The 24,554-nt window shown below is 41.4% G+C and overlaps 1 protein-coding gene across 1 annotated transcript; it reads right to left on the bottom strand.

The window, feature by feature from the left end:
• Window positions 1–3,102: 3,102 nt before the first annotated feature.
• Window positions 3,103–24,553, bottom strand: emsy (EMSY transcriptional repressor, BRCA2 interacting). Its single transcript, XM_057821573.1, has 16 exons — window positions 24,544–24,553; window positions 21,415–21,570; window positions 21,077–21,342; window positions 20,795–21,014; window positions 20,492–20,716; window positions 14,592–14,741; window positions 14,057–14,230; window positions 13,861–13,997; window positions 13,610–13,783; window positions 13,339–13,522; window positions 11,370–11,537; window positions 11,147–11,293; window positions 10,966–11,084; window positions 5,882–6,331; window positions 3,359–3,670; window positions 3,103–3,276 (listed from the first exon to the last, which is right to left on the bottom strand). Exons 1-16 carry the CDS (start codon window positions 24,551–24,553, stop codon window positions 3,103–3,105), a joined length of 3,066 nt encoding a protein of 1,021 aa, XP_057677556.1.
• Window position 24,554: the final 1 nt, after the last annotated feature.

Below are 24,554 nucleotides of genomic sequence, written 5' to 3' on the forward strand. Positions count from 1 at the left end.
CCCAGTCAGACGGGCCTGGACGTGTACTTTCTTCAGCAGGGGGACACGTCTGGCAGTGTAGGATTTGAGTCCCTGGCGGCGCATTGTGTTACTGATAGTAGCCTTTGTTACTGTGGTCCCAGCTCTCTGTAGGTCATTCACTAGGTCCCCCCGTGTGGTTCTGGGATTTTTGCTCACCGTTCTTGTTATTATTTTGACGCCACGGGGTGAGATCTTGCATGGAGCCCCAGATCGAGGGAGATTATCAGTGGTCTTGTATGTCTTCCATTTTCTAATAATTGCTTCCACAGTTGATTTCTTTACACCAAGCGTTTTACCTATTGTAGTCTTCCCAGCCTGGTGCAGGTTTACAATTTTATCTCTGGTGTCCTTCAACAGCTCTTTGGTCGTGGCCATCGTGGAGTTTGGAGTGTGACTGACTGAGAATGTGGACAGGTGTCTTTTATACCGATAATGAGTTAAAACAGGTGCCATTAATGCAGGTAACGAGTGGAGCCTCATTAGACCTCGAAGAAGTTAGACCTCTTTGACAGCCAGAAATCTTGCTTGTTTGTAGGTGACCAAATACTTATTCTCCACTCTAATTTGGAAATAAATTCTTTAAAAATCAAACGATGTGATTTTGGGTTTTTTTCCACATTCTGTCTCATGGTTGAGGTTTACCCATGTTGACAATTACAAGCCATCTCTAATCTTTTCAAGTAGGATAACTTGGACCATTGGTGGTTGACTAAATACTTATTTGCCCCACTGTAAATGTTGGATTGTTCCAAAAACAAGATGTTTTAAGCTATTGCCCAGCTATTTTTATTTATTTATTTTTACTATTTCACATTTAAAAACGGTTCATTTTCAGAGTACTGTACATCATAGGATTCATCAACTGAAATCCATTAAAATAACAATATAACTTTTTGGGGCTGATATGATGATTAATCAAGATTTATTAAATATCAAACCTCTATGTCCTATCTCTAATACAGTGCCTTGCAAAAGTATTCGGCCCCCTTGAATCTTGCAACCTTTCGCCACATTTCAGGCTTCAAACATAAAGATATGAAATTTAATTTTTTTGTCAATAATCAACAACAAGTGGGACACAATCGTGAAGTGGAACAACATTTATTGGATAATTTAAACTTTTTTAACAAATAAAAAACTGAAAAGTGGGGCGTGCAATATTATTCGGCCCCTTTACTTTCAGTGCAGCAAACTCACTCCAGAAGTTCAGTGAGGATCTCTGAATGATCCAATGTTGTCCTAAATGACCGATGATGATAAATAGAATCCACCTGTGTGTAATCAAGTCTCCGTATAAATGCACCTGCTCTGTGATAGTATCAGGGTTCTGTTTAAAGTGCAGAGAGCATTATGAAAACCAAGGAACACACCAGCCAGGTCCGAGATACTGTTGTGGAGAAGTTTAAAGCCGGATTTGGATACAAAAAGATTTCCCAAGTTTTAAACATCTCAAGGAGCACTGTGCAAGTCATCATATTGAAATGGAAGGAGCATCAGACCACTGCAAATCTACCAAGACCCGGCCGTCCTTCCAAACTTTCTTCTCAAACAAGGAGAAAACTGATCAGAGATGCAGCCAAGAGGCCCATGATCACTCTGGATGAACTGCAGAGATCTACAGCTGAGGTGGGAGAGTCTGTCCATAGGACAACAATCAGTCGTGCACTGCACAAATCTGGCCTTTATGGAAGAGTGGCAAGAAGAAAGCCATTTCTCAAAGATATCCATAAAAAGTCTCGTTTAAAGTTTGCCACAAGCCACCTGGGAGACACACCAAACATGTGGAAGAAGATGCTCTGGTCAGATGAAACCAAAATTGAACTTTTTGGCCACAATGCAAAACGATATGTTTGGCGTAAAAGCAACACAGCTCATCACCCTGAACACACCATCCCCACTGTCAAACATGGTGGTGGCAGCATCATGGTTTGGGCCTGCTTTTTTTCAGCAGGGACAGGGAAGATGGGTAAAATTGACGGGAAGATGGATGCAGCCAAATACAGGAACATTCTGGAAGAAAACCTGTTGGTATCTGCACAAGACCTGAGACTGGGACGGAGATTTATCTTCCAACAGGACAATGATCCAAAACATAAAGCCAAATCTACAATGGAATGGTTCAAAAATAAACGTATCCAGGTGTTAGAACGGCCAAGTCAAAGTCCAGACCTGAATCCAATCGAGAATCTGTGGAAAGAGCTGAAGACTGCTGTTCACAAACGCTCTCCATCCACCTCACTGAGCTGGAGCTGTTTTGCAAGGAAGAATGGGCAAGAATGTCAGTCTCTCGATGTGCAAAACTGATAGAAACATACCCCAAGCGACTTGCAGCTGTAATTGGAGCAAAAGGTGGCGCAACAAAGTATTAACGCAAGGGGGCCGAATAATATTGCACGCCCCACTTTTCAGTTTTTTATTTGTTAAAAAAGTTTAAATTCTCCAATAAATTTTGTTCCACTTCACGATTGTGTCCCACTTGTTATTGATTCTTGACAAAAAATTAAAATTTTATATCTTTATGTTTGAAGCCTGAAATGTGGCGAAAGGTTGCAAGGTTCAAGGGGGCCGAATACTTTTGCAAGGCACTGTATATACCAGACAATTGACTCAGACTTGATACACATCATGCTCCAGCAAAAAAACACCATGTAGATGGGTTTCTTCAAAAAATTACCTTTGACTGAAGAGATTTGGGAAGTGAGTCGTGCTAAAAATACAATTTTTTAATTCATTTTTTTGGGGATGTAAATAGAAATTCAATTTTAAACTCACTTGAACAAATTGAACATTTTAAAAAATTGAATGCGGACAAGCCGAGTCATCAGTCGAAAATGGGAAAACCCATAAAATACCTTCAAGTAACTCAAATCATTTGTATTCAGCTGCTTTATTTGGGAAATTACAGCAATCCTGTGGAGAAGTTTGTATAAAAGGAAAAGTTGCAACACTAAAAGATGACTTTGTGGTATTTTACAAAAACAAACATACAGTACATCTATTCCTTCTATTTTGATCCATTGTCGCTCCTATGAAAAGTCTGTGGGTCAAAAAGTCCGGTTTGTGCCGGGGGTCCGTCCGGTCTTAAGGCGTCGGGGGGCCGGCGTCATTGCCGCTGTCCACGTCGTGCTCGGCGGTGCCGTCGTCATCGTCCTCCAGCGTCTGGCTGGTATAGTTGGTGATTTCCAGGAAGCCGCTGGGCTCCACCACCACGTTGGAGCGGCTCGAGTCCGGCACGATCGAGTACTGAGGGATCACCTTGGCACAATAAAACATCTCAGAAATTAACCGGTTGATTTAGTGGTAAAACATCTTCCCTAGAAAATATCTATACGCGTACCTCGATGACCTCCAGACGCTCTTTGCCAAAATGCTGCGCCTTGGCCTCCAAGGGGGGCCGTTCGGTGGACGAGTCCACCACCACTACCGGCTCGGTGCTAGGATCGATTTGGGCTTCCATCATGGAGATTTTGAGGATGTCGGACACGGAGGCCTCTTCGCCCGCCGGCCCCGTGACCGATTCGTCCGTGAGCTCGCCGTCAGCGCTCAGTACGGACGGGGCGTGGGCGGCCGCCTGCTGGTGCTGCTGCTGGTGGTGGGTGCTGCCGAAGGTGATCTTCGTGACGGTGGCGCTCTGCGTGATGATTGGCTGCTGCGTTCAAACACAATAATAACGAACACGCTGACTCAATTATTGCAATCAAATCATGATTTATATTGAGATCTTTTTAGCTTCAATTGTCTGACAGATAGCCTCGGGATTTCCTGCAAAACATCCTTTTGAATTCATTCTTCCATTAATGATTGCAAGTTATCCAGGCCCTGAGGTAGCAAAACAGCCCCAAATCATGATGCTCCCTCCACCATTCTTCACGGTAGGGATGAGGTGTTGATGTTGGTGAGCTATTCCAATTTTTCCTCCACACATGACGTTGTGTGTTACTCCCAAACAATTCAACTTTGGTTTCATCAGTCCAAGTACCTATTGGCGAACATTAAACGGGCAACAATGTTTTTTTTTTTTTTTAGACAGCAGTGGCTTCCTCCGTGGAGTCCTCTCATGAACACCATTCTTGGCCATAGTTTTACATATAGTTGATATGTGTACAGAAATATTGGACTGTTCCAGTGATTTCTATAAGTCTTTAGCAGACACTCTAGGATTCTTTTTTTACCTGAGTATTCTGCGCTCAACTCTTGGCGTCATCTTTAGTGGACGGCCACTCCGTGGGAGAGAGGCAACAGTGCCAAACTCTCTCCATTTGTAGACAACTTCTCTGACTGTCGACTGATAAACATCCAGACTTTTAGAGATGGTTTTGTATCCTTTCCCAGCTTTATACAAATCAACAATCCTTGATCGCAGGTCTTCAGAGAGCTCTTTTGACCGAGGCATGATGCACATCAGACAATGCTTCTCATCAGGACAATTCTTACCAGGTGTGATTTTTATAGTAGGCAGGGCAGCTTTAAACCACTCATCAGTGATTGGGCACCTGACTTAAATTGTTTGGTAAAATTTGGTTTCAATTGCTCTTTAACTCATTTGCTCCCAAAAACGTATAAATACGTTATATTTTTAATTGTTTCAATGTCCCAAAGACGTATTTATACGTCTTTTACTTTTTTTTTTTTCGCAAGAGACATCTCTAGGTTGTGATTCAACCTAGCTCCAAAACACAATGCTGAAAATCAATTTTAAAGCAATAAAACTAGCCACTGGAGGGCAGTAGCGCATTTGATAAGATCCCCAACCCGATTCAATGGAACAAATGGCCGGGGCGCCGGCGGAAGACGACTGAATGGATGTCCAGGATGCCAGGCGGCGGGCGACCGAGCAGAACAACCGGGAGGATGACAGGCGCTGGACGACCGAGCAGAACGACCGGGACCACCAGTGCAGCGGACAATGCCGTTGAGTCCGTGCTGCTTGCCGAGCAGAGCCCGCGCCACCGTGCTCTGCCGCTCGCGTCCCCCGCACCCTCCAGTGTCCCGCACGGAAACGCGCACGGCCAAACCAGTTCCCCCCTAGGAACACAAGTTCCCCAGGCGAACTCAACCACAAAAGAAAGACTAAAAAAAAAATCCATCTTCATGAGACAGGCAGCGACAGCAGCATCATCAGTTAGTTATGTGTAAATAAATTGTTACTTTGCTATTAAAAGCTCTATTTGCCTTGTTGTTTAAGTTATTTTGTAAAAGGAAAACATTATTCAGATGTTTGGAATCTAACTAAAGCAAAAAATAGCTGTGTTAAAGTCAAAGTTATGTTTGAAATGTATGCGTTTACAAAAAGCTCAATTTCTCTGTTTTTTCATCAGAAATTGGAAAATTGCTCAAACTAAGCTATTTTCTAATGCTGATTTCTAAAGAATGGAAAAAGATATGAACTAACTTTTTTCCTGCTGAAAGAAGAGAGTCTAATCTTTCTTTTGGTGGGTTCCATGTTTATATAGCAATACAACAGAATTTCTGTGGGCCTTGCATGATCAGTCAAAATCCAGTAAAACGGCCGGGAGCGAAGGGGGTTGCACCGGTGAAAATGGCTGGGAGTGAATGAGTTAAGTCTCCTTAGGCAAAGGATTCACTTACTTATTTTTCCCCCTTCTGTTATTGTTTGCATGCTATCCTCATTAAAATATGAAAACCTATAAATGTTTGGGTGGTTTTAGATAAAGCAGACACTGTTTTTACATCTGTGTGGTTTTGACAAAGATCGGATCACATTTGATGGTGATTTTATGCAGAAATGTGAGAAATTTCAAAAGCTTCAGAAATTTTTTTCATACCACTGTATATCACCATTTCGATATTTTGTCACACCCCTAATAATCAGTGTTGTTTGTCCCTTTAAATGACTGACCTGCGCTGTCACGGCCTTTTCGGTGCCAACCGGGTGGTGCGCCTGCAGCGGTGGCGGGTGCGACATGGGCGCGTGCAGCGGTCTGTGGTGCGAAGTGGGCGCCTGCTGCAGTTTGGGCAGCTGTGGCGTGACGGGCGAGGTGGCAACAGCGCCCGCCGGCTTGGTTTGACTCTGCTCTCGCAGTTTGGGGAGCTTTTTGACCGGCGACGACGTCAGAGAGGAGGATGATGAAGAGGAGGTGGGAGGCTGGCTGAGTTGAGGTTTACTCTGCAGTTGAGGAGGAGGGGGAGCTTGAGGGGAGTTCTCTGCTTGGCTAGGTGGTTGTGGGGCGGCTGGCTTGGGGGCTTCCGTCTGGCTGGCAGCACGGTAGAACAATCCCGTCTGGGGGTCCAGAGTATCGCCTTCCAACTCGCTAACCTCCAGCACTGACTCACTTTTACTGTCAGGAGGCTGAAACGCAATAAAAAAAAAAAAATAAAATAAAAAAGTTGTTTTTTGCAACAAATTCTTTAATAATTAGGGAATACAGTGATCCCTCGTATTTCGCGGTTCATGGGGACCAGAACCCGCCGTGATAAGTGAAAAACCGCGAAGTACCACAAAAAAAAAACAACAACAAAAAAAATTTGGCTGGGTGTGTGTTCAGTCTATTTATTCAGATTTAACATTGGAAAGAGATACATATAAGACATGTTTTTTTTTTACTTTTTTTCTCCCAAAGTATAATAAAATAAAAACTTTTATGTACATATACATGTATATGGCGGAAAACACAGACAAGACTGAAAAAGCAGTTTCTGCTCTTACACTCCTCTTTAAAAGAAACTGCTGTATTTTAAGACAAAACAACTGTTGTGTTTGATAGAACAATATGTCTATATGCTGCCATAGCAGATTCATGGCACATGAAGCCCCCGAACTATTTTTAATTTATCCGTTTTACCCTGAAACCCCCTGTTTACAGATGTCGCGCAACCACTTTTGTTTCAACCCAGCCATAAAACGAAGGTAATTATTTATATTAATTATTCAAAATGTCTGTCGTTTTAAGCTTAGAATAATTAACTGATGTCTGATATTTCGTTTGAAAAAAAAAAATGACATTAAAAAATTATACACCCACATATTTTACTTTTAAACAAATTATATCAAAATGAAAAAAAAATGGCGTCTGTAAAAAAGTCAGGGATATCTACCTCATAACTATTGCTTAATTGTATTTTTTTTGTTACTGTCGTATTTTTTCCGATATGTTAGATGATAAATAAATGACCCAAACAAAGAAAAATTGAAAAAAAAAACAACAAAAAAAACATTTAAAAGGGTATATATATGAAAAAGAAAATCTCGACCACTCCTTGATGTCTGCGATTTCTCCATCGCGACCCTTGTTATATTACCGTGTTTCACCCATAAAACCCCAAAAGAATCCTGCTGTGGCCATTCACAGGTGTGTCTTGACCAGAGGTTGCGCTAGACTTTTTCGTTGTCTGTCATTTTGACTGACAGGGTCATAAAAATCCGGTCATATGCTATTTTTACCCGTCACTTAAATTTTTAAAATGATGATAATGACACTGTGGTGACCCTTTGTTTGGCATAATTCACCTTCCGTACTTGTGTGTCCATTTGGCCGAGCGCGTTGGCGTCTACGACACAGTCACGTGACGGAGGCACTTAAGAGCTGCGCGCGTTCCAGCTTGAATAGAGAGTTCACAGAGAGCAGCAGAGCTACAGCGGCTGGACACAGCAATTCGAGCTAACAAGACTCTTAACATTGCATACCGCTTCAACATATTCAATAGTATTTAGCTTTCATTCATTTTAAATTAATATTCTGTCCGAACAAGCTTAACAGAGAATCCACACCGTGCCATCACACATCAAGCAGATGAATAAGTAACTTTTTCTCTGCAGTGACAAAAACAGCTGACTGTGGCCCCAGTAGGTAGGCTACATTATGGAACAATGAAATTAACACTTCACCTGCTGTGGCCTGAACGTAGTTTCACACCTTCCTCCTGGTGCGCATGGACTTGAATTGCGTGCCCGCTTGTGCAGTCCCTGTTTTTTCACCTCTTTTATCAACACCATCGTCGTTTTGGGGCTTTTTGAAGAAACTTCGGACAATCAGTTGCCTTGACATTTTTCAGAGTAAGGCCAACGACGTCACGCATCAAGAGAGACAATAGCTAATTAATATGCTCACTCGCCACCCTGTGGTCTGGGGTGTGAATTGCAACCTGTCAAAATGACGGATGGACTTCAGTTTTTTCCGTCACCGTTTTAAAAAATCGGTCAACGACGGAAAATATTCGGTTAACGCGACCCCTGGTCTTGACACTAGGTGATACATGCTACATGGAGTTTTTGAATCGAAACAAGTACGCGATAATATCTCGTTAGAGTCATGGTGTCTGTAATTCTGCTTTCACCTCCAGATAGGGTTTTGCTGTTTTTTTTCCTAAAAAAATGCCCTCCTGTTCAAAATTTTTCTTCCCCCAGAAAACTGAGATTTTAAGCTTTCCAATGATGTATCACACATGCATATCGGACAATTTTGAAATTTGGCCAAATTGGGGGTCTCAGAGCGAAACTTCAAGTCACCTGAGTGTTTTCCGCCATATGTACTTACAAATGGTTTCTACGCACTTTAAATTCTCAATAATTTAAGCTTTAAACACGTTACTGTCCCATCAAATTATATATAAACCAGAATAAAGTAGAAAAATGCTTGTCTCCACAGCAACTGGAGACAAGTTAATCAAGTTAAACGATGATTGACGCATGTGGCGCTTTGGAGATTCGGATTCCAGGCATCTGTGGCAAGATCAAAGATTAAACGTCTGTCAATCATCGTTAACTTTAATAAGCAACTCCAGTGAATTGCCTGATGGACAAAGAGCAGGGAGAAGGAGGGAGAGTGAAACTACGCAATCAGCTCGGGACAGCTCATTTGTATTTTTTTTTTTTTTTTTTTTTGATGGAGAAAATTCCGCAATGGACTGAGGGGTCAAAGTTTGAAGAGCGAAGTAGCGAGAGATTACTGTATACTATCAAAGGCTTGTGATAGTTAGTAAAAAAGGGAAAACAGCTGTTGAAAAGACCAATTGATGGCAATAGACGTCCAATCTATTTTAACTTGGAGGGGCTCCTCCACATTTAAATAGATTGGACCTCTATTGCTGCCAATGGCAGACAAAGAATTAAGCATTGCGAGGTCACAAGAGATTTATAAAACAAAATATATCAAGAAATAAAATTCCCACAGCATACAGTGTTCTCCATAATTATTGGCACCCCTGAAAAAGATGTGTTTTTTAGCTTCTAATATATATATTTTTTAATTCAAATATTATGGCACCTTAATGGAAAAAAAGAGAAAAATCCAACCTTCAATACAAGTGCATTCATTCAGCGGGGAAAAAATCCCACATAAAGAAAAAAATATTTGACATCAAATAATGTGTGTCACAATTATTAGCACCCCTGGTGATAATACTTTGTACAACCCCCTTTTGCCAACAAAACAAGGTCTGGGGACTGAGATGGCCATGGGAGGAGCTTGATTTTGTGTCTGGTGAACCATTTCTGTGTAGATTTGGCCATATGTTTAGGGTCAATGTCTTGCTGAAAGACTCAGTGACGACCTATCTTCAGCTTTCGGGCAGACAGCAACAGATTTTGATTTAAAATGTTCTGGTATTTCAAAGCATTCATGATGCCATGCACCCTAACAAGGTTCCCAGGGCCTTTGGAAGCGAAACAGCCCCACAGCATCACTGACCCACCCCCATACTTCACAGTGGGTATGAGGTGCTTTTCAGCATGCGCATCTTTCGTGGCACGCCAGACCCACTTAAGAGTGTTTGTTGCCAAAAAGCTCAATCTTGGTTTCATCTGACCAAAGCACACTGGGACCGTGTGTATTTTTGTGTGAGACCAAGATTGAGCTTTTTGGCAACAAACACTTTGTTGGGTTGTACAAAGTATTAACACCAGGGGTGCTAATAATTGTGACACACATTATTTGATGTCCAATAATTTTTCTTTATGTGGGATTTTTCCCCCAATGAAATTTTCTCTTTTTTTCCATTAAGGTCCCATATTATTTGAATAAAAAAATATCAGAAGCTAAAAAACACTTCTTTTTCAGGGGTGCCAATAATTATGGAGGGCACTGTAATACAAAAAGTTCATTTAAATTGATGTCTTCATTCTTACTATTATTAAGAAATATTTAAATACACATACTAGTACAGTGGTACCTCTACGTACGAAGTTAATTCGTTCCAGGACCTTGTTTGTAAGTCGAAATGGTCGTATGTCGAGCAGGATTTTCCCATTGGAATACATCATAATTCCATTAATCCGTTCCACAGCCCAAAAACCTACACTAAATCCTTAATAAATACTGCTGGAACGATTACAAATGGCAGTTACACATAGCAAAACAAATAAATTATAAATAAATATCGGAATAATAATATAATAATAATTCCTGTATTAATGTAAAGAATCGGGTTCTAGTGTGGCGGACGTTTTTTGCTGGACCTGAACGCACCGTGCGGCTGACATGTCAGAGAGAGGAAGCAATGCAGGTTAAGAGTTTCACTTTCAATGTTTTCTTGAGAACACTGTCAACTTTTCTGTTGGATAAGTTGTGAAATAAATGATGAAAACCTGACGAAGCTGGCGATGTTACCACAATAATAATTGTCACCTCTACTCATCAAGTCTGGCGAACAGATGCGCACCCCACGCTCATATTTCTCTATAACTTACATCTTTATTTAGAAGGTAAGCGTCACCTTTTTGCTTGTTTCACTTTCACCACCTGTACCAATCTTTTTGAAACCTGAGTTTATTTCTCACACAAGAAAATCCGCTGTGCGTTCGTGTGCGGTGCTGTCATGTCGTCGTATTTCGAGCATGTCGTCGGATGTAGAAACAAATGGCGAGTCAAATTTTACGTCGGATGTCAAAAAGATCGTGTGTCGAAGCGATCGTATGTCGAGGTACAACCGTATATACCATTCTAATATGTCTTTTACAGGGAATTCAATCGCAAGTGTTCTCCTTACCTTGAGGCTGACATGTGTCGCCGTAGTTACAGGTGGGGCACTGACTGGCTTGGTTGCCGCGGCGACCTGCTCAACGCTTTTGGAGGCCACGTCATCCTCGGTCGGCGGGCTCTCTTTCGCTGCGAGGGAAACATTTAGCAAGACACACGACGTCATGATTCGGCGACCCGGTATGTCGTACCTGCCGTCGGGGCGTCGGCCTCCTGGACCGGTGTCACGGGTGCCTCGGGGGCACTCCTCTTCTCCTGCGTTAGCTGGATGGGAACGGCCATTTGGCTCAGGTCAATGTGGGGGTGTTGCCTGGGTTTGGACTCGCCCTTTTCCTTCGCTTCACATGCACATAAACAATTTTGCAGAGAGTGGGGGGAGCGTGCCGTTTCGATTCCCTGTCACGAGAGCCTTACCCGACGTCTGCTGCAGCTCCAGCAGAGCTTTGATGGTGGACGCGGCCGACTGCGATTCCCCGGCGGTCACTTCTTGGTAGATGACCGTCGGGGCAGACTCCACGGACACTTCCTGCTCAGTCCAATCATGTTCTCTGGTGGACAGCACGTGTAGCACGGACTGCGCGTCTGCAGGTGAGCGGAAGACCGCGGTGAACTAGTGCGGCGAGAACCAGAATTGTGGGACATTTTACATCCCCCTCTTTTCATTAGAGTTATCCGATAATATCGTCAACCTTAGTAAAATCGACTGCGCTTAAATGGTTCCGATGATTGGGATTTGTTAACTGAGGGGAAAGAGCCTAGTCACTCATGGTGCACAAACATAATGACCAATAAACGGAAAACAATTCATTTTAAACTAATCAAATATAACTACGGCATCACCAAAAAGAAATAGTCGCTAAGAAAAGTAATAAAACAAATAATTCTAATTAAAAATCTGTGTAAAAGCCCAGCAAAACGCATCTGGGGAATTGTCATTGCATTGGCACGTCTTATGATTGCCTGTCTTTATTTGTAATGCTTTGGTCGCCCCATCGTGGCTATTTGGGGTAACTAGTGTAAACGTGATTTATTGTCAATTATTCTTTTTATTTCATTATGGACATTTTGACTCAATTCAATTAATTTTATTTCTATGGGACATTATTTTTTTCCCATAACTTCAGTTGAAGTTGTTCCCTTTTCACAGAATGTTTTTATTATTTGGAAAACATTGAAGTTGTTATGTTCACCATTATTAAAGCATCCAGTGAGGCATCACAGTACAATCAGCAATAATAAGTCCACAACCGTACATATCGGTATCGGATTTTTTTAATTTAACAACATCAGGATATCGGTTAAAAAGTCATTGTGGACAACTCTACTTTTCATTCTAAATAATCCATATACTGTACAAAATTGTAAAACATGCAGAGTCAATTTACTTGCCCAGAGATGCCCCCCGCCTCACAATGAACAAATTGAATCTCTAACAAAACAGTTAAAATAAATTTTAAACATAATTTTTAGAATATTATTTCATTGTCTCGTGTTAATAAGCATAAAATATCAAATATTATTATTTGTGCAATGAACCCTGTTACCATACTCCTTTCAGTAACGCAGTGAATTATAGTTGTCCGATATTATCGATAAAACCATTTTGAAATTAAATCCTATAATATTGACATTGGTTTTTCCATTATCAGTTATTGGCTAACATGCATGTTGCCTTCAAAGTGAATGTAGAAGCCTTCTGCCTTTGTACAAGGACTGGTCACGGCTTAGCACAGCAGTTGTGCTTATTTACCATTGGAGGGCTCCAAACTAAGATGCTTGGGATTTTTTATATGGGCAGACCATTTGCATTCATGGTGCAAAAATTAAATGAACAATAAATGATTGAAAATGAATGAATTACAAAATTGAATGGTGCAATATAGGCTTTTTCCATAACTTTAGTTGAAATTGTTCTCTTATTTTTCACACAATGTTTATTTGTAAAACCTGGAAGGTTTTACATTCATCATTATTAAAGTATCCAGTGGGATATCACAATACAATTAGTCATAACATGTTACTTCCACGACCGCATATATTGATATCGGTTTGATATCGGTATCAGATTTTTGGTGTTGGACAAAATCGGGATATCGGTTAAAAAGTCAATATCGTACAACTGTACAGCGAATCATTCATTTTGTTTGTTTGTTTTCTTGGCTTATTTTAAATTAGTTTTTTTCCTTTTCGTTTGCGGTAACGGCTAGCTAAACAGTTAGCTTCTACTCCAGAGATCTCCAAAATCTAACTTATTACCAGTTATTGATGAATATGTTGCAGAAAAGAGGGAAGTGAAGGCTTATTTTTTCAAGAATCTTAAAGGCAAAATGTCCAGCAATTCTAGAAAGACCCGCCCAATACCAATTGTACAACTTCATGTTACCGTGCGATGCTTCCGCTGTCGAGCCGCCGGTCTCCACTCCACTGCTATCATCTTTAGCGGATCCCTCTTGAGCGGTAACGGGGTCAGCCGAGCGGATGGCCTGCTGCAGCGTCTCGGTGACCAGCTGCCGGGTCTGTTCGCTCACTACGGCAGTCTGGAAAACCGGCTTGGGCTTGATGAGCACCTAAGAGAGAAATCACAGTTTATTACAATGACTGTTCATTTCTATATGATCCTGACTTGTGACCCATGAATGTCAGCAGAGTCTGACCTGCGTCTTGCCCTGCTGGCCGTAGACGATCTTGGTGGGGATGATTTTCGTTGCGGCGGACGGCGAGCTGGCGCTTAGGCCTTTGGGCTGTGTGACGATCATCTTGGTGATAGGCCTGGTAGTGGTGATTATAGCCGGTTTGCTTCCTTGGACGGCCTGCAGGCTCTTCTCGCCCTGACGCCAACGGACAACGCTCATTGAGATGATTCATTGCTACCAATAGTAGTTTTTTTCTATAGCGTTTGACTGACCCCCGCATTCAAAAGTGTGGTGACCACGTTCTTGCCGGGCAGCCCTTGGATGGTGGCCCCTTTGCCGCTTGTTTTCTGGACCACGATCACGTTGGGTTTGGACGACATGGGGATGGTGGTGATCTTGGTGGTGGTACCTATGGAAGGAATACAAAGTTAGACGGCGATTATATTCAGCACTGAAGAGCACGCTTACCAGACACAATGTTGCTGCTGATGATCTTCCCACCCAGCGTGGCCAACGACTTGGGCACAACAGTGATGATGCTGCCGCTGGTTGTCTTGACGTAAGTGGCGCCGCCGGCTGACGCCGAGATCCGGGCACCAAGGTTGGGAGTGACAGTGGGACGCGTGTATGTGGCCTGGGTGGCTGAGAGCACAACGAAGAAGAGCCACCTTGAGTAAACCACCGTCCAAAATGGGTCCTTCCTTGCCAAATCATCCAATACAGGCTACATATGTGGACATCACATTGACTGCCACTAACGAATGTCCAATTAATTTAAACTGGGAGGAATCTCTCATCTACATGCAGCTAAAAATGGGGGAAAACGTGTTGAGTCAGTATTTTGACTGCTTATTGCAAATGTCTAACAAATTCTACCAGGAAACAAATTATACCAATGAAAATAACAACTGTAATTGTAAATCTAATTGATATATCTTTCAATTTTAAGTTGGCAGTGTGAACAAAACTATATACTATATAGAAAAGACAATTATGAACAAACCTGTGGCTTGAGTGACCAGTTTAGTGGTCATAATGGCTCCATTGCTGCTGACCACCATGATGGGGGAGGAGCTACTGCTGGACAGAGCCACTGAGGATGGCTTGGGCAGGATTTTGCTGGGCTGGACCTGCTGGGTGATGATCTTCACACCTGCATGCACACACACAAGCGGGTTTAAGGGACAGAAAACACCTTGATTATCTACACCTCAGCAGAAAGAACATTTATTCATTCATTTTCCATGCCGCTTTTTCCTCACGGGGGTTGCGGAGGTGCTGGAGCCTATCCCAGCTAACTACGTTGTTCTATAAATTGAACACTATCTAATTTTTCTGATATGTCTTAAACTAGAAAAACAATTAAAATATTTATTTTATTTAGTATTTCCCAACAATTGCTGCCTCTAGTCAGGGTAGATGAAACTTTTTTAACCAGGCAACTGAGAGTACAGCGACCCCTCATTTTTCACGGTTAATGGGGACCTCCTCTGCGAAAATAAAAAATCTGTGAAGTAGAAGCAGAGCTTATTTACATAATTTTTTGTGTGTGTTCAATGTATTTATTCAGATTTAACAGCATTGGAAAGAAATACATATAAGATAAATTGTGCCCTTTTTCCCCAAAGTATAAAAAAAAAAGAAAACCTTATATGTATATTTTAATAAATGCTTTTTAAGCACTGCAAATGTAATAATTATGATATAAATGCAATTTACAGTGTATCACAAAAGTGAGTACACCCCTCGCATTTCTGCAGATATTTATATATATCTTTTCATGAGACAACACTGACAAAATGACACTTTGACACAATGGAAAGTAGTCTGTTTGCAGCTTATATAATACTGTAGAGTTAATTTATCGTCCCCTCAAAATATAGCCATTAATATCTAACCCCTGGCAACAAAAGTGAGTACACCCCTTAGAAACTACGTACATCCCTAAATGTCCAAATTGAGTACTGCTTGTCATTTTCCTTCCTAAATGTCATATGACTCGTTACAGGAGTGCTGTCAGCATTGCTGCAGAGATTGAAGAGGTGAGGGGGGGTGTCAGCCTGTTAGTGCTGAGACCATACGCCGCACTCTACATCAAATTGGTGTGCATGGCCCGCCCGTCTCATCAGACCATAGGACATGGTTCCAGTAATCCATGTGCTTTGTTGACATGTCTTCACCAAACTGTTCGCAGGTTTTCTTGTGTACAGTCTTCATAAGAGGCTGCCTCCTGGGGTGACAGCCATGCACACCAATTTGATGTAGAGTGTGGCGTATGGTCTGAGCACTAACAGGCTGTCTCCCTACCTCTTCAATCTCTGCAGCAACGCTGACAGCACTCCTGTAACGAGTCACATGACATTTTGGAAGGAAAATGACAAGCAATACTCAATTTGGACATTTAGGGGTGTATGTAGTTTCTAAGGGGTGTACTCACTTTTGTTGCCAGGGGTTTAGATTTTAATGGCTTTGAGTTATTTTGAGGGGAAAATAAATTAACTATCATATAAGCTGCCTACAGACTATTTTTCATTGTGTCAAAGTGTCATGTTGTCAGTGTTGTCCCATGAAAAGTTATACTTTAATATCTGCAGAAATGCGAGGTGTGTACCCACTTTTGTGATACACTGTATACAGTATATAAAAGAAAACAATCATTTGTACATATATACAGTGCTGGCAAAACGTATTGGCACCCCTGCGATTCTGTCTGATAATGCTCAACTTCTCCCAGAAAATGATTGCAATTACAAATACTTTGGTAGTAATATATTCATTTATTTTTTCTTGCAATGAAAAAACTCAAAAGAGAATGAAAGAAAAAAATTAAATCATTATCATTTTACACTAAACTCCAAAAAATGGGCAGGACAAAAGTATTGGCAACCTCAGCCTAAGACTTGGTAGCATAGCCTTTAGACAAAAAAACTGCGAACAACCGCTTTCGGTACCCATCAATTGGATTCTTACAATGCTCTGCTGGAATTTTAAACCATTCTTCTTTGGCCAACTGCTCCAGGTCTCTAAGATTTGAAGGTTGCCTTTTCCAAACTGTCATTTTCAGATCTTTCCACAGGTGTTCTATGAGATTCAGGTCTGGACTCAATGCTGGCCACTTTAGAAGTCTACAGTGCTTTCTCTCAAACCATTTTCTAGAACTTTTTGAAGTATGTTTTGGGTCATTGTGCTGCTGGAAGACCCATGACATCTGAGGGAGACCCAGCTTTCTCACACAGGGCCCTACATTATGCTCCAAAATTTGTTGGTAGTCTTCAGACTTCATAATGCCATGCACACGGTCAAGCAGTCCAGTGCCAGAGGCAGAAAAGCAACCCCAAAACATCAGGAAACCTCCGCCATGTTGGACTGTGGGGGCCGTGTTCTATTCTTTGAAGACCTCATTTTTTCCCCCAGTAAACCTTATGTTGATGCCTTTTCTGTAAAAAAAGCCCATAAAAAAGGTAAGTTTTGGCAAACTCTAGCCTGGCTTTTTTATGTGTCTGGGTCAGAAGTGGGGTCTTCCTGGGTATCCTACCATAGAGTCCCTTTTCATTTAGACGCTGACGAATAGTATGGGTTGACACTGTTGTACCCTGGGACTGCAGGACAGCTTGAACTTATTTGGATGTTAGTCGAGGTTCTTTATCCACCATCCGCACAATCTTTCTTTGAACTCTCTCGTCAATTTTTCTTTTCCGTCCACATCTAGGGAGGTTAGCCACAGTGCCGTGGGCTTTACACTTATTGATAACACTGCACACGGCAGACACAGGAACATTCAGGTATTTTGAGATGGACTTGAAGCCTTGAGATTGCCCATGCTTCCTCACAATTTTGCTTCTCAAGTCCTCAGACAGTTCTTTGCTCTTCTTTCTTTTCTCCATGCTCAATGTGGTACCCACAAGGACACACGACAGAGGTTGAGTCAAATTTAATTTATTTTAACTGGCTACAAGTGTGATTTAGTTATTGCCACCACCTGTTATGTTATGTCGAGCTCATCATAGCACTGAAACCGCATTAGTTAAAGTAACTAATGACTTGTTAAAAGTAACTAATGACTTGTTACTTGCCGCTGACGTTGGATTAGTCTCGATCCTGGTTCTGTTGGACCTGAGCGCAGCCTTTGACACAATCGACCATAATATCTTATTGCAGAGATTAGAATGTGACATAGGCATTAGAGGAGCAGCCCTCTGCTGGTTTAAATCATATTTATCTAATAGGTACCAGTTTGTCAATGTAAACCAACAATCATCATCGTACTCTAGAGTTAGTTATGGTGTGCCGCAAGGATCTGTCCTCGAGCCCATCTTGTTTACGCTGTATATGCTTCCTCTAGGTAATATCATCAGAAAACATAGCATTAACTTTCATTGTTACGCTGACGACACACAACTGTATTTATCAATTAAACCTGAGCAGGTCAGGCAAGTAGAAAAACTAAGCGCCTGCGTCCGAGATATAAATACCTGGATGAGCACTATCTATCTTCTGCTTAACCCTGAAAAGACAGAAGTCCTTATAATAGGCCCGAAAAGTGTTAGAGACTCTTTAGCTGCCCAGATAGTCACTCTGGACAATGTAAGTGTAGCCTCCAGCACCACAGTTAAAAACCTAGGAGTTTTATTTGACCCTGACTTATCGTTTAAAGCACACATTAAACAAACCTGTAGAACGGCTTTCTTTCACCTGCGCAACATCGCCAAAATTAGAAATATTTTATCTAAAAGCGATGCAGAAAAATTAATTCACGCGTTCGTTACATCGAGATTGGATTACTGTAACTCCCTACTTGCAGCTTGTCCTAAAAGCTCTCTAAAAGGTCTTCAGCTAGTCCAAAACGCAGCAGCAAGACTTTTAACAGGAACCAATAGAAGAGAGCACATCACCCCTGTGCTCCAGGCACTTCACTGGCTTCCAGTCGAGTTTAGAATTAAATTTAAAATACTTCTTCTTACATTTAAGACCATTAATGGGTTGGGGCCACCTTATCTCACCGATGCTCTGGTTCCATACCGCCCCAACAGAACACTCCGATCTCAGAATGCAGGTCTACTGGTAGTTCCCAGGGTTCATAAAAGTACTGTCGGAGCTAGAGCCTTTAGCCACCAAGCCCTGTTTTATGGAATCAGCTTCCAGCTAGTATTAAAGAAGCCGAGACAGTCTGCACATTTAAGATTAGATTAAAAACGTTCCTATTCGACAAAGCTTATGGTTAGGCTAGTTGAAGTCGGAGTAGACTCACAGTTTAGTCTAAGCTGCACTAGAAGCTATAATGCTGGGGGCAGTACAGCCGCTGAGTTCTATCTCCTTTTCTTACTCTACCTACCACTTGTCTTACTTTGTTTCTATTTTCCAATGTTAATATCTAGTTGTCTAGTCTCTTCATCACTAGTCACCCGGTGTCCCCTTTCCCCCCTCCCCTCTGGGGAGGGGCTATTTTTCAGCTGCAGCCTCCTGACTGTCCGGACCCCTGGCTGGATAGACGTCCTCGCTGCTACCCCCGTCTCATCTGACTAGAGGGACTTCTTCTTGCACCTTCACTCCACTGTATTTTTACGGACTATAATTTCGCTTGCTAATTCCCATTAGCCGTTCTGGGGTTCCTGTCTATCCGTCCTGGGAGTGGATCTCTCCTGACTGTGGTACTCCCCAAGGTTTCTCATTTTTCTCCCAATTGACTCTGGAGTTTTTGGAGTTTTTCCTTGCCGGCATGGAGGGTCTTAAGGATAGGGGATACCCAGGACTTGAACTGCATCTATTCATCTTTGTTGCTTCATTTCTAATTGTGTATCATATTGCCTCTGTAAAGCCCTTTGAGACTTCTGTTGTGATTGAGGGCTATACAAATAAAATTGAATTGAATTGAATTGTGCCACAGGTAAGTCACAGGTGCTGTTAATTACACTAATTAGAGAAGCAAGTGCTAATACTTTTGTCCGGCCGATTTTTTGAGTTTTGTGTAAAAAGATAATGATTTTTTTTTTTCCCATTGTCTTTTGTGTTTTTTCATTGCAAGCTAAATAAATGTAGATATTACTACAAAAACATTTGTAATTGGAATCATTTTGTGGGAGTAATTGAGCATTATCTGACTGAATTGCAGGGGTGCCAATACTTTTGGCCAACGTTGTAAGTTTTGTGTAAAATGATAATGATTTTTTCCCCCCCATTGTCTTTTGTGTTTTTTCATTGCAAGCAAAATAAATGTAGATATTATTACCAAAGCATTTGTAATTGGAATCATTTTCTGGGAGAAATTTAGCATTATCTGACTGAATTGCAGGGGTGACGATACTTTTGGCCAGCACTGTACATGCATATATCTTAGGATAAAAGAAAAAAACCGACTAACTTGCAGGATATATACTAGTGACTAGTATATATATTACATTTTGGGGCAATGAGGTCAAAGCTGTCAGAAGTATATCAATGTTTTGAATTTGGCTGCTTAGGTAGAGCTTTGCTTTCTCAGAGTGGTCCTGTAGTTTGTTTTTAAAAATATTCTTCTTCATTATTGGAGGTTTAGGATATTCACGAATTGCATACTTTGATCATTTGAACAACTGTCTTTCACATGGTAACCACTTATAGTATACTAGGCGTTGTCTAGTAATTTCTCTATCAAAACTAACCTTATGATGCTGAAAATTTTCAAATTGAACAGTCTTGAAGTGAATTAAAGACTGTGTAGAAAGAAGGCACAATATAGGAATGGAAATTTTGATTGGTTGGCGCTGTAAAGTTGAGTTTCTTGTAGAATTTTTATTGTATTTTACATTTCATTTCAGATTTCAATGTTTTTTTTAATGTTCCTTGGACAAGTTAAAACAGTGAAATGAATTCCTTGTAGCTTATGTTATTCTAATTTACTTGACTTATAAAGAACATTTTCATTACCAGACTCTTGCTTGATCTGAATGGTGGGCTTGGTGCCTGGCAAGGTGGCGGAAGCTGCAGCGCTCTGTGCCTGGGCTGCGCCAGAAGCCCCGGCGACTGTCGCCTGCAGCTGTTTAGGCGATTGTTGCTTGGGGAACTGGCTTAGTATCTGCGTAGTCGAGCCCACCAGAGTTTTCGGGGAGGGCAGCCTGGCCGAGGCCACTTTCACTCCCGCCGAGGCGGCGCCTGAGGCAGAAAACAATAGTGATACGTTTTGTCGTGTTCGACTCTGTTGCCGGGAAGGAGCTGGACAACTACGCTTACACGTGGACGCGGTCGACATGACACCCGAGGGCGTGGAGGACACTACGGCAGTGACGGCTGTGGGACCAGAACCGGTCGCCGGGAAGACAACTGTCTGCTTCTGGGCGGGTGTGGTCAGGATGGCGCTGGAGGCCAGCTTGGACACGGCGGCGTTGCTGTGGGACTTGGACAGGATGTTGGGAACAAAATTGGAGCTGGGCGACGTGGTCACGATGATCACCTGTTGAGCAGAACGCATTGCGGTTGTAGACGTGTCGTAGTAGACGAGTAAGCGGGCACCACCTTTTGCGTGGCGGCACTAGTGGTCTGGATGGTGGGCTTGGTAAAGGTGATCTTCACGGGCGACAGGTGCGGCGGCAGGGAGTTGGCGATGCTCTGCATGATGTTGCTCATCTTAGGGCTGCCGCTCACCACTGGCGTCGCTGCCATGTGCTTGGCAACGGGCGGCGACACTTTGGCCACCTCCTTCAGCAGCACCGGGGACGAGCCGGACGAGTTGGTGCGCCGTCTCTTGCGTGGCTTTTCGTCTTCGTCGGAGCAGCTCACGCCTGGTGGGGGAAAATATATGAATTTACGCGTGACTACGGAGACTTCTGTTGATCTTTTGTCATTACGCCGACTTTTCACGTAGACGGTGCTCCCGCTGGGCAGCACCACCACGCTGGATGACGGACTGGGCGGCCGCGGGGACTTTGTGGCAGTTCCTGTGGCACCAACGGTGGCCGTGGAGCTGGTGGACGTGCCTGTCGTGCTCGTGTAGGAATAACACACCACCACTGTGTGAAAGAGTAAAGTTTCGAATTTAGACATTCATTGTGTACAGTAGACATGTGCCGATAACCGGTTTAGAGGTATGAAAATGTCAAGGTTTCAAAACCGCAAAAAAATTCTATCATACCGTCTTTAACATATTAGCTTTTTTTTATGTCCCAAAAATGCCTTGAGAAATCCCTCGCTTGCAGCTGCAAGGCTCAACCATCCCCCACCTGTTGTTGCTCAGTGTCAGTGAGTCAGCTGTGCTACACGATGGCTGGATAAGTTGAAACTTCTGAACTTTTTTTCCCTAATTGAAGGAAACGAAATCGCTGGTATGGGAATACTTCGGCTACAGAAAAGTTACAGACGGCCGCGGCTTAGAGGAGGAGGGCCAACCAACATCTAAAATATGTTTGCGGAGGGTGGCTGCCGAGGAGGCAATACCTCCAATATGATTTAGCATTTATACAAAATTAAAGGTTAGTAAACACTGTCAGTTAACTCCAGCGTGTTTTGTGTGTCTAGCGGTGGTAAAACGTGTTTTTTTTTTCTCTCTGGCAACTGTCTGTGTTGAGAAACAGTAGAATGTAAACATTATACGAGTCATACACACATGCTTTTTATGGAATATAATTCAATTATTTTTGTTTTAATGGTAATAATATTGAGCTGTGGCTGCGGGTTTGGGCTCCCCTAAAGGACTGCATTTATTTTAATTGAATTTAGAATATTTCAGTTATTATTATTATTATTATTGTTTTAAAGTTAACATTATACTTATGTTCCAATGTTTTGAAAAATAAAAATCCTATTTTTATTTTTAAAACCCAGATAACAAATTTTCGAGTTGTAATTGCAACACCGTCATACAGTGATATTTTGGCTTTAGGTAATCATAATAATAATAATAATAATAATAAAAAAAATTTATAACGCACTTTACATTTGAAAAACAAATCTCAAACCGCATAGACTTCAGAATATGCATACTGTCAGAATCTCATACCGGCACATGCCTAGACTGTACAGTAATCCTCCATCCAATTTCAGTTTTTGCTTGTTTTGCTCTTTTTGAAACATCCTTATAAGGAAAGAAAACAACTTCATCATGTCCATTCCAGCTCCTAGAACACAGTTTCATTTTTCTGATGTGTAATAGCGGAAAAAAACGTGAATGAAAATCCAGTATTTCCAGGAAGTAGCCGCCCAACATGGTGGCAGACATTCTATTGTTACATTAACAGACACCTATTCAGCTTATTCTCCATTTTATTGTTATTACTAGAGACGTCCGATATATGGGCCGATAAAAGCATTTTAAAATGATATCGAATAATATAGATATCGGTTTTTCATTATCGGTTTTGGGCTAATATGCATGTTTCCTTCAAAGCGAATGTAGAATGTACCCTTTGTACAACGGCTGGTCACAACTTAGCACAGCAGTTATGCTTATTGGCCATTAGGTGTCTCCAAACTAAGATGCTTGGGATTTGTTATGTGAGCATGATCATTATTTAAACATCCAGTGGGGCATCACAATACAATTAGCCATAAAATATTAAGTCCACAACCCCATGTATCGGTATCGGATACTTGGAGTTGAACAGTATAGGGATATGATTTAAAAAGTCATTATCAGACAACTATTCATAATATTTGTTATTGATCAATTCCTCACAAAAACAACTAGTTGTTTCATTTTCCACTGTGCATTTTTTGACTGGTGTTAATTATAACTGGTAGGGTTGTTCCGGTCATGTTTTTTTGTCCCCGATCCGATCCTGATCGTTTTAGTTTGAGTATCTGCCGATCCCGATATTTCCCGATCCGATTGCTTTTTTTTTTGCTCCCGATTCAATTCCAATCATTCCGATAATTTTTCCCGATCATATACATTTTGGCAATGCATTAAGAAAAAAATGAATAAAACTCGGACGAATATATACATTCAACATACAGTACATAAGTACTGTATTTGTTTATTATGATAATAAATCCTCAAGATGGCATTTACATTATTAACATTCTTTCTGTGAGAGGGATCCACGGATAGAAAGACTTTTGACTTTGTATATTGTGACTAAATGCATGATGGGTGGATGTAACACGCCTTTAGCAACCATGACTGTACGTAGTGCTACCAATTGATATATCTTCTCTGCGTTGGGAAATAACATAGGGTGTTACGAAAAAGATCAATTGCTACCTTGCTTCCCCACATTGCTTCCCACGATATTTCTAATCGTAGGGAGAGGGATTGTAAGGCTTTAGCCAATTAAAAAAAGGCTCCTAAAGCTGCCAAAATTCACTCTACTCATTGTACGCTGCCTTTTAGCTCTCTATATAGGTAAAACGGCACCATAACAGATTGTGCGCGACAATGTGTGAGTGGGTCACGCAGCGCATGCATTAATTGCATTAAATATTTTAACGTGATACATTTTTTAAAAAATTAATTACTTATCGGGATAAATTTGATAATCCTATCTTAAGCCTAAACTAAAGACTCTGGATGAATGTAACATATTATGTCTGTAACGTTAAATACAATTACAAAACGATTTAATTTAAAAAAAAAAAAAAATATATATATATATATATATATATATATATATATATATACGTATATATATTAAAAAAAGGCATGTCCGATATTTTTTTGCCGATTCCGATACTTTGAAAATGACGTGATCGAACCCGATCGATTGGTGTTACTTTTAGTGGCTGCGGGTCATCTATAGTCAAAAAATAACGTAATTGAGCCTAAGCAGTCCACAATGATGAAACAATATATCATATTTGAGAGAAAAGCTCTCTACATCTGCGAGGTGCTAAGTGTGGGGTTTATTCATTTTTATGTTGTAAAATGATGTTTTGGAATCATTTGTGGTGTGCAGTTTAAGCCTTTGTTGTGACACTCGAGCAAATCTACTATGTCACTCTGCAAATAAAGATGAAAGAGCCTTGAAATATGATGTCACATAGCCAACCCATGCGCATA

This window comes from Corythoichthys intestinalis, chromosome 18 (genome assembly GCF_030265065.1).
Source record: "Corythoichthys intestinalis isolate RoL2023-P3 chromosome 18, ASM3026506v1, whole genome shotgun sequence".
Lineage (NCBI taxonomy): Eukaryota > Metazoa > Chordata > Actinopteri > Syngnathiformes > Syngnathidae > Corythoichthys > Corythoichthys intestinalis.

Bases quoted from the DNA above. Each gene is read 5' to 3' on its own strand.
- emsy (XM_057821573.1), bottom strand. The intron at 11,294-11,369 runs GTAAGGCTCTCG...GTGCATGTGAAG, and splicing joins GGAGCTGCAGCAGACGTCGG to CGAAGGAAAAGGGCGAGTCC. The intron at 3,277-3,358 runs GTACGCGTATAG...TATTGTGCCAAG, and splicing joins AGCGTCTGGAGGTCATCGAG to GTGATCCCTCAGTACTCGAT.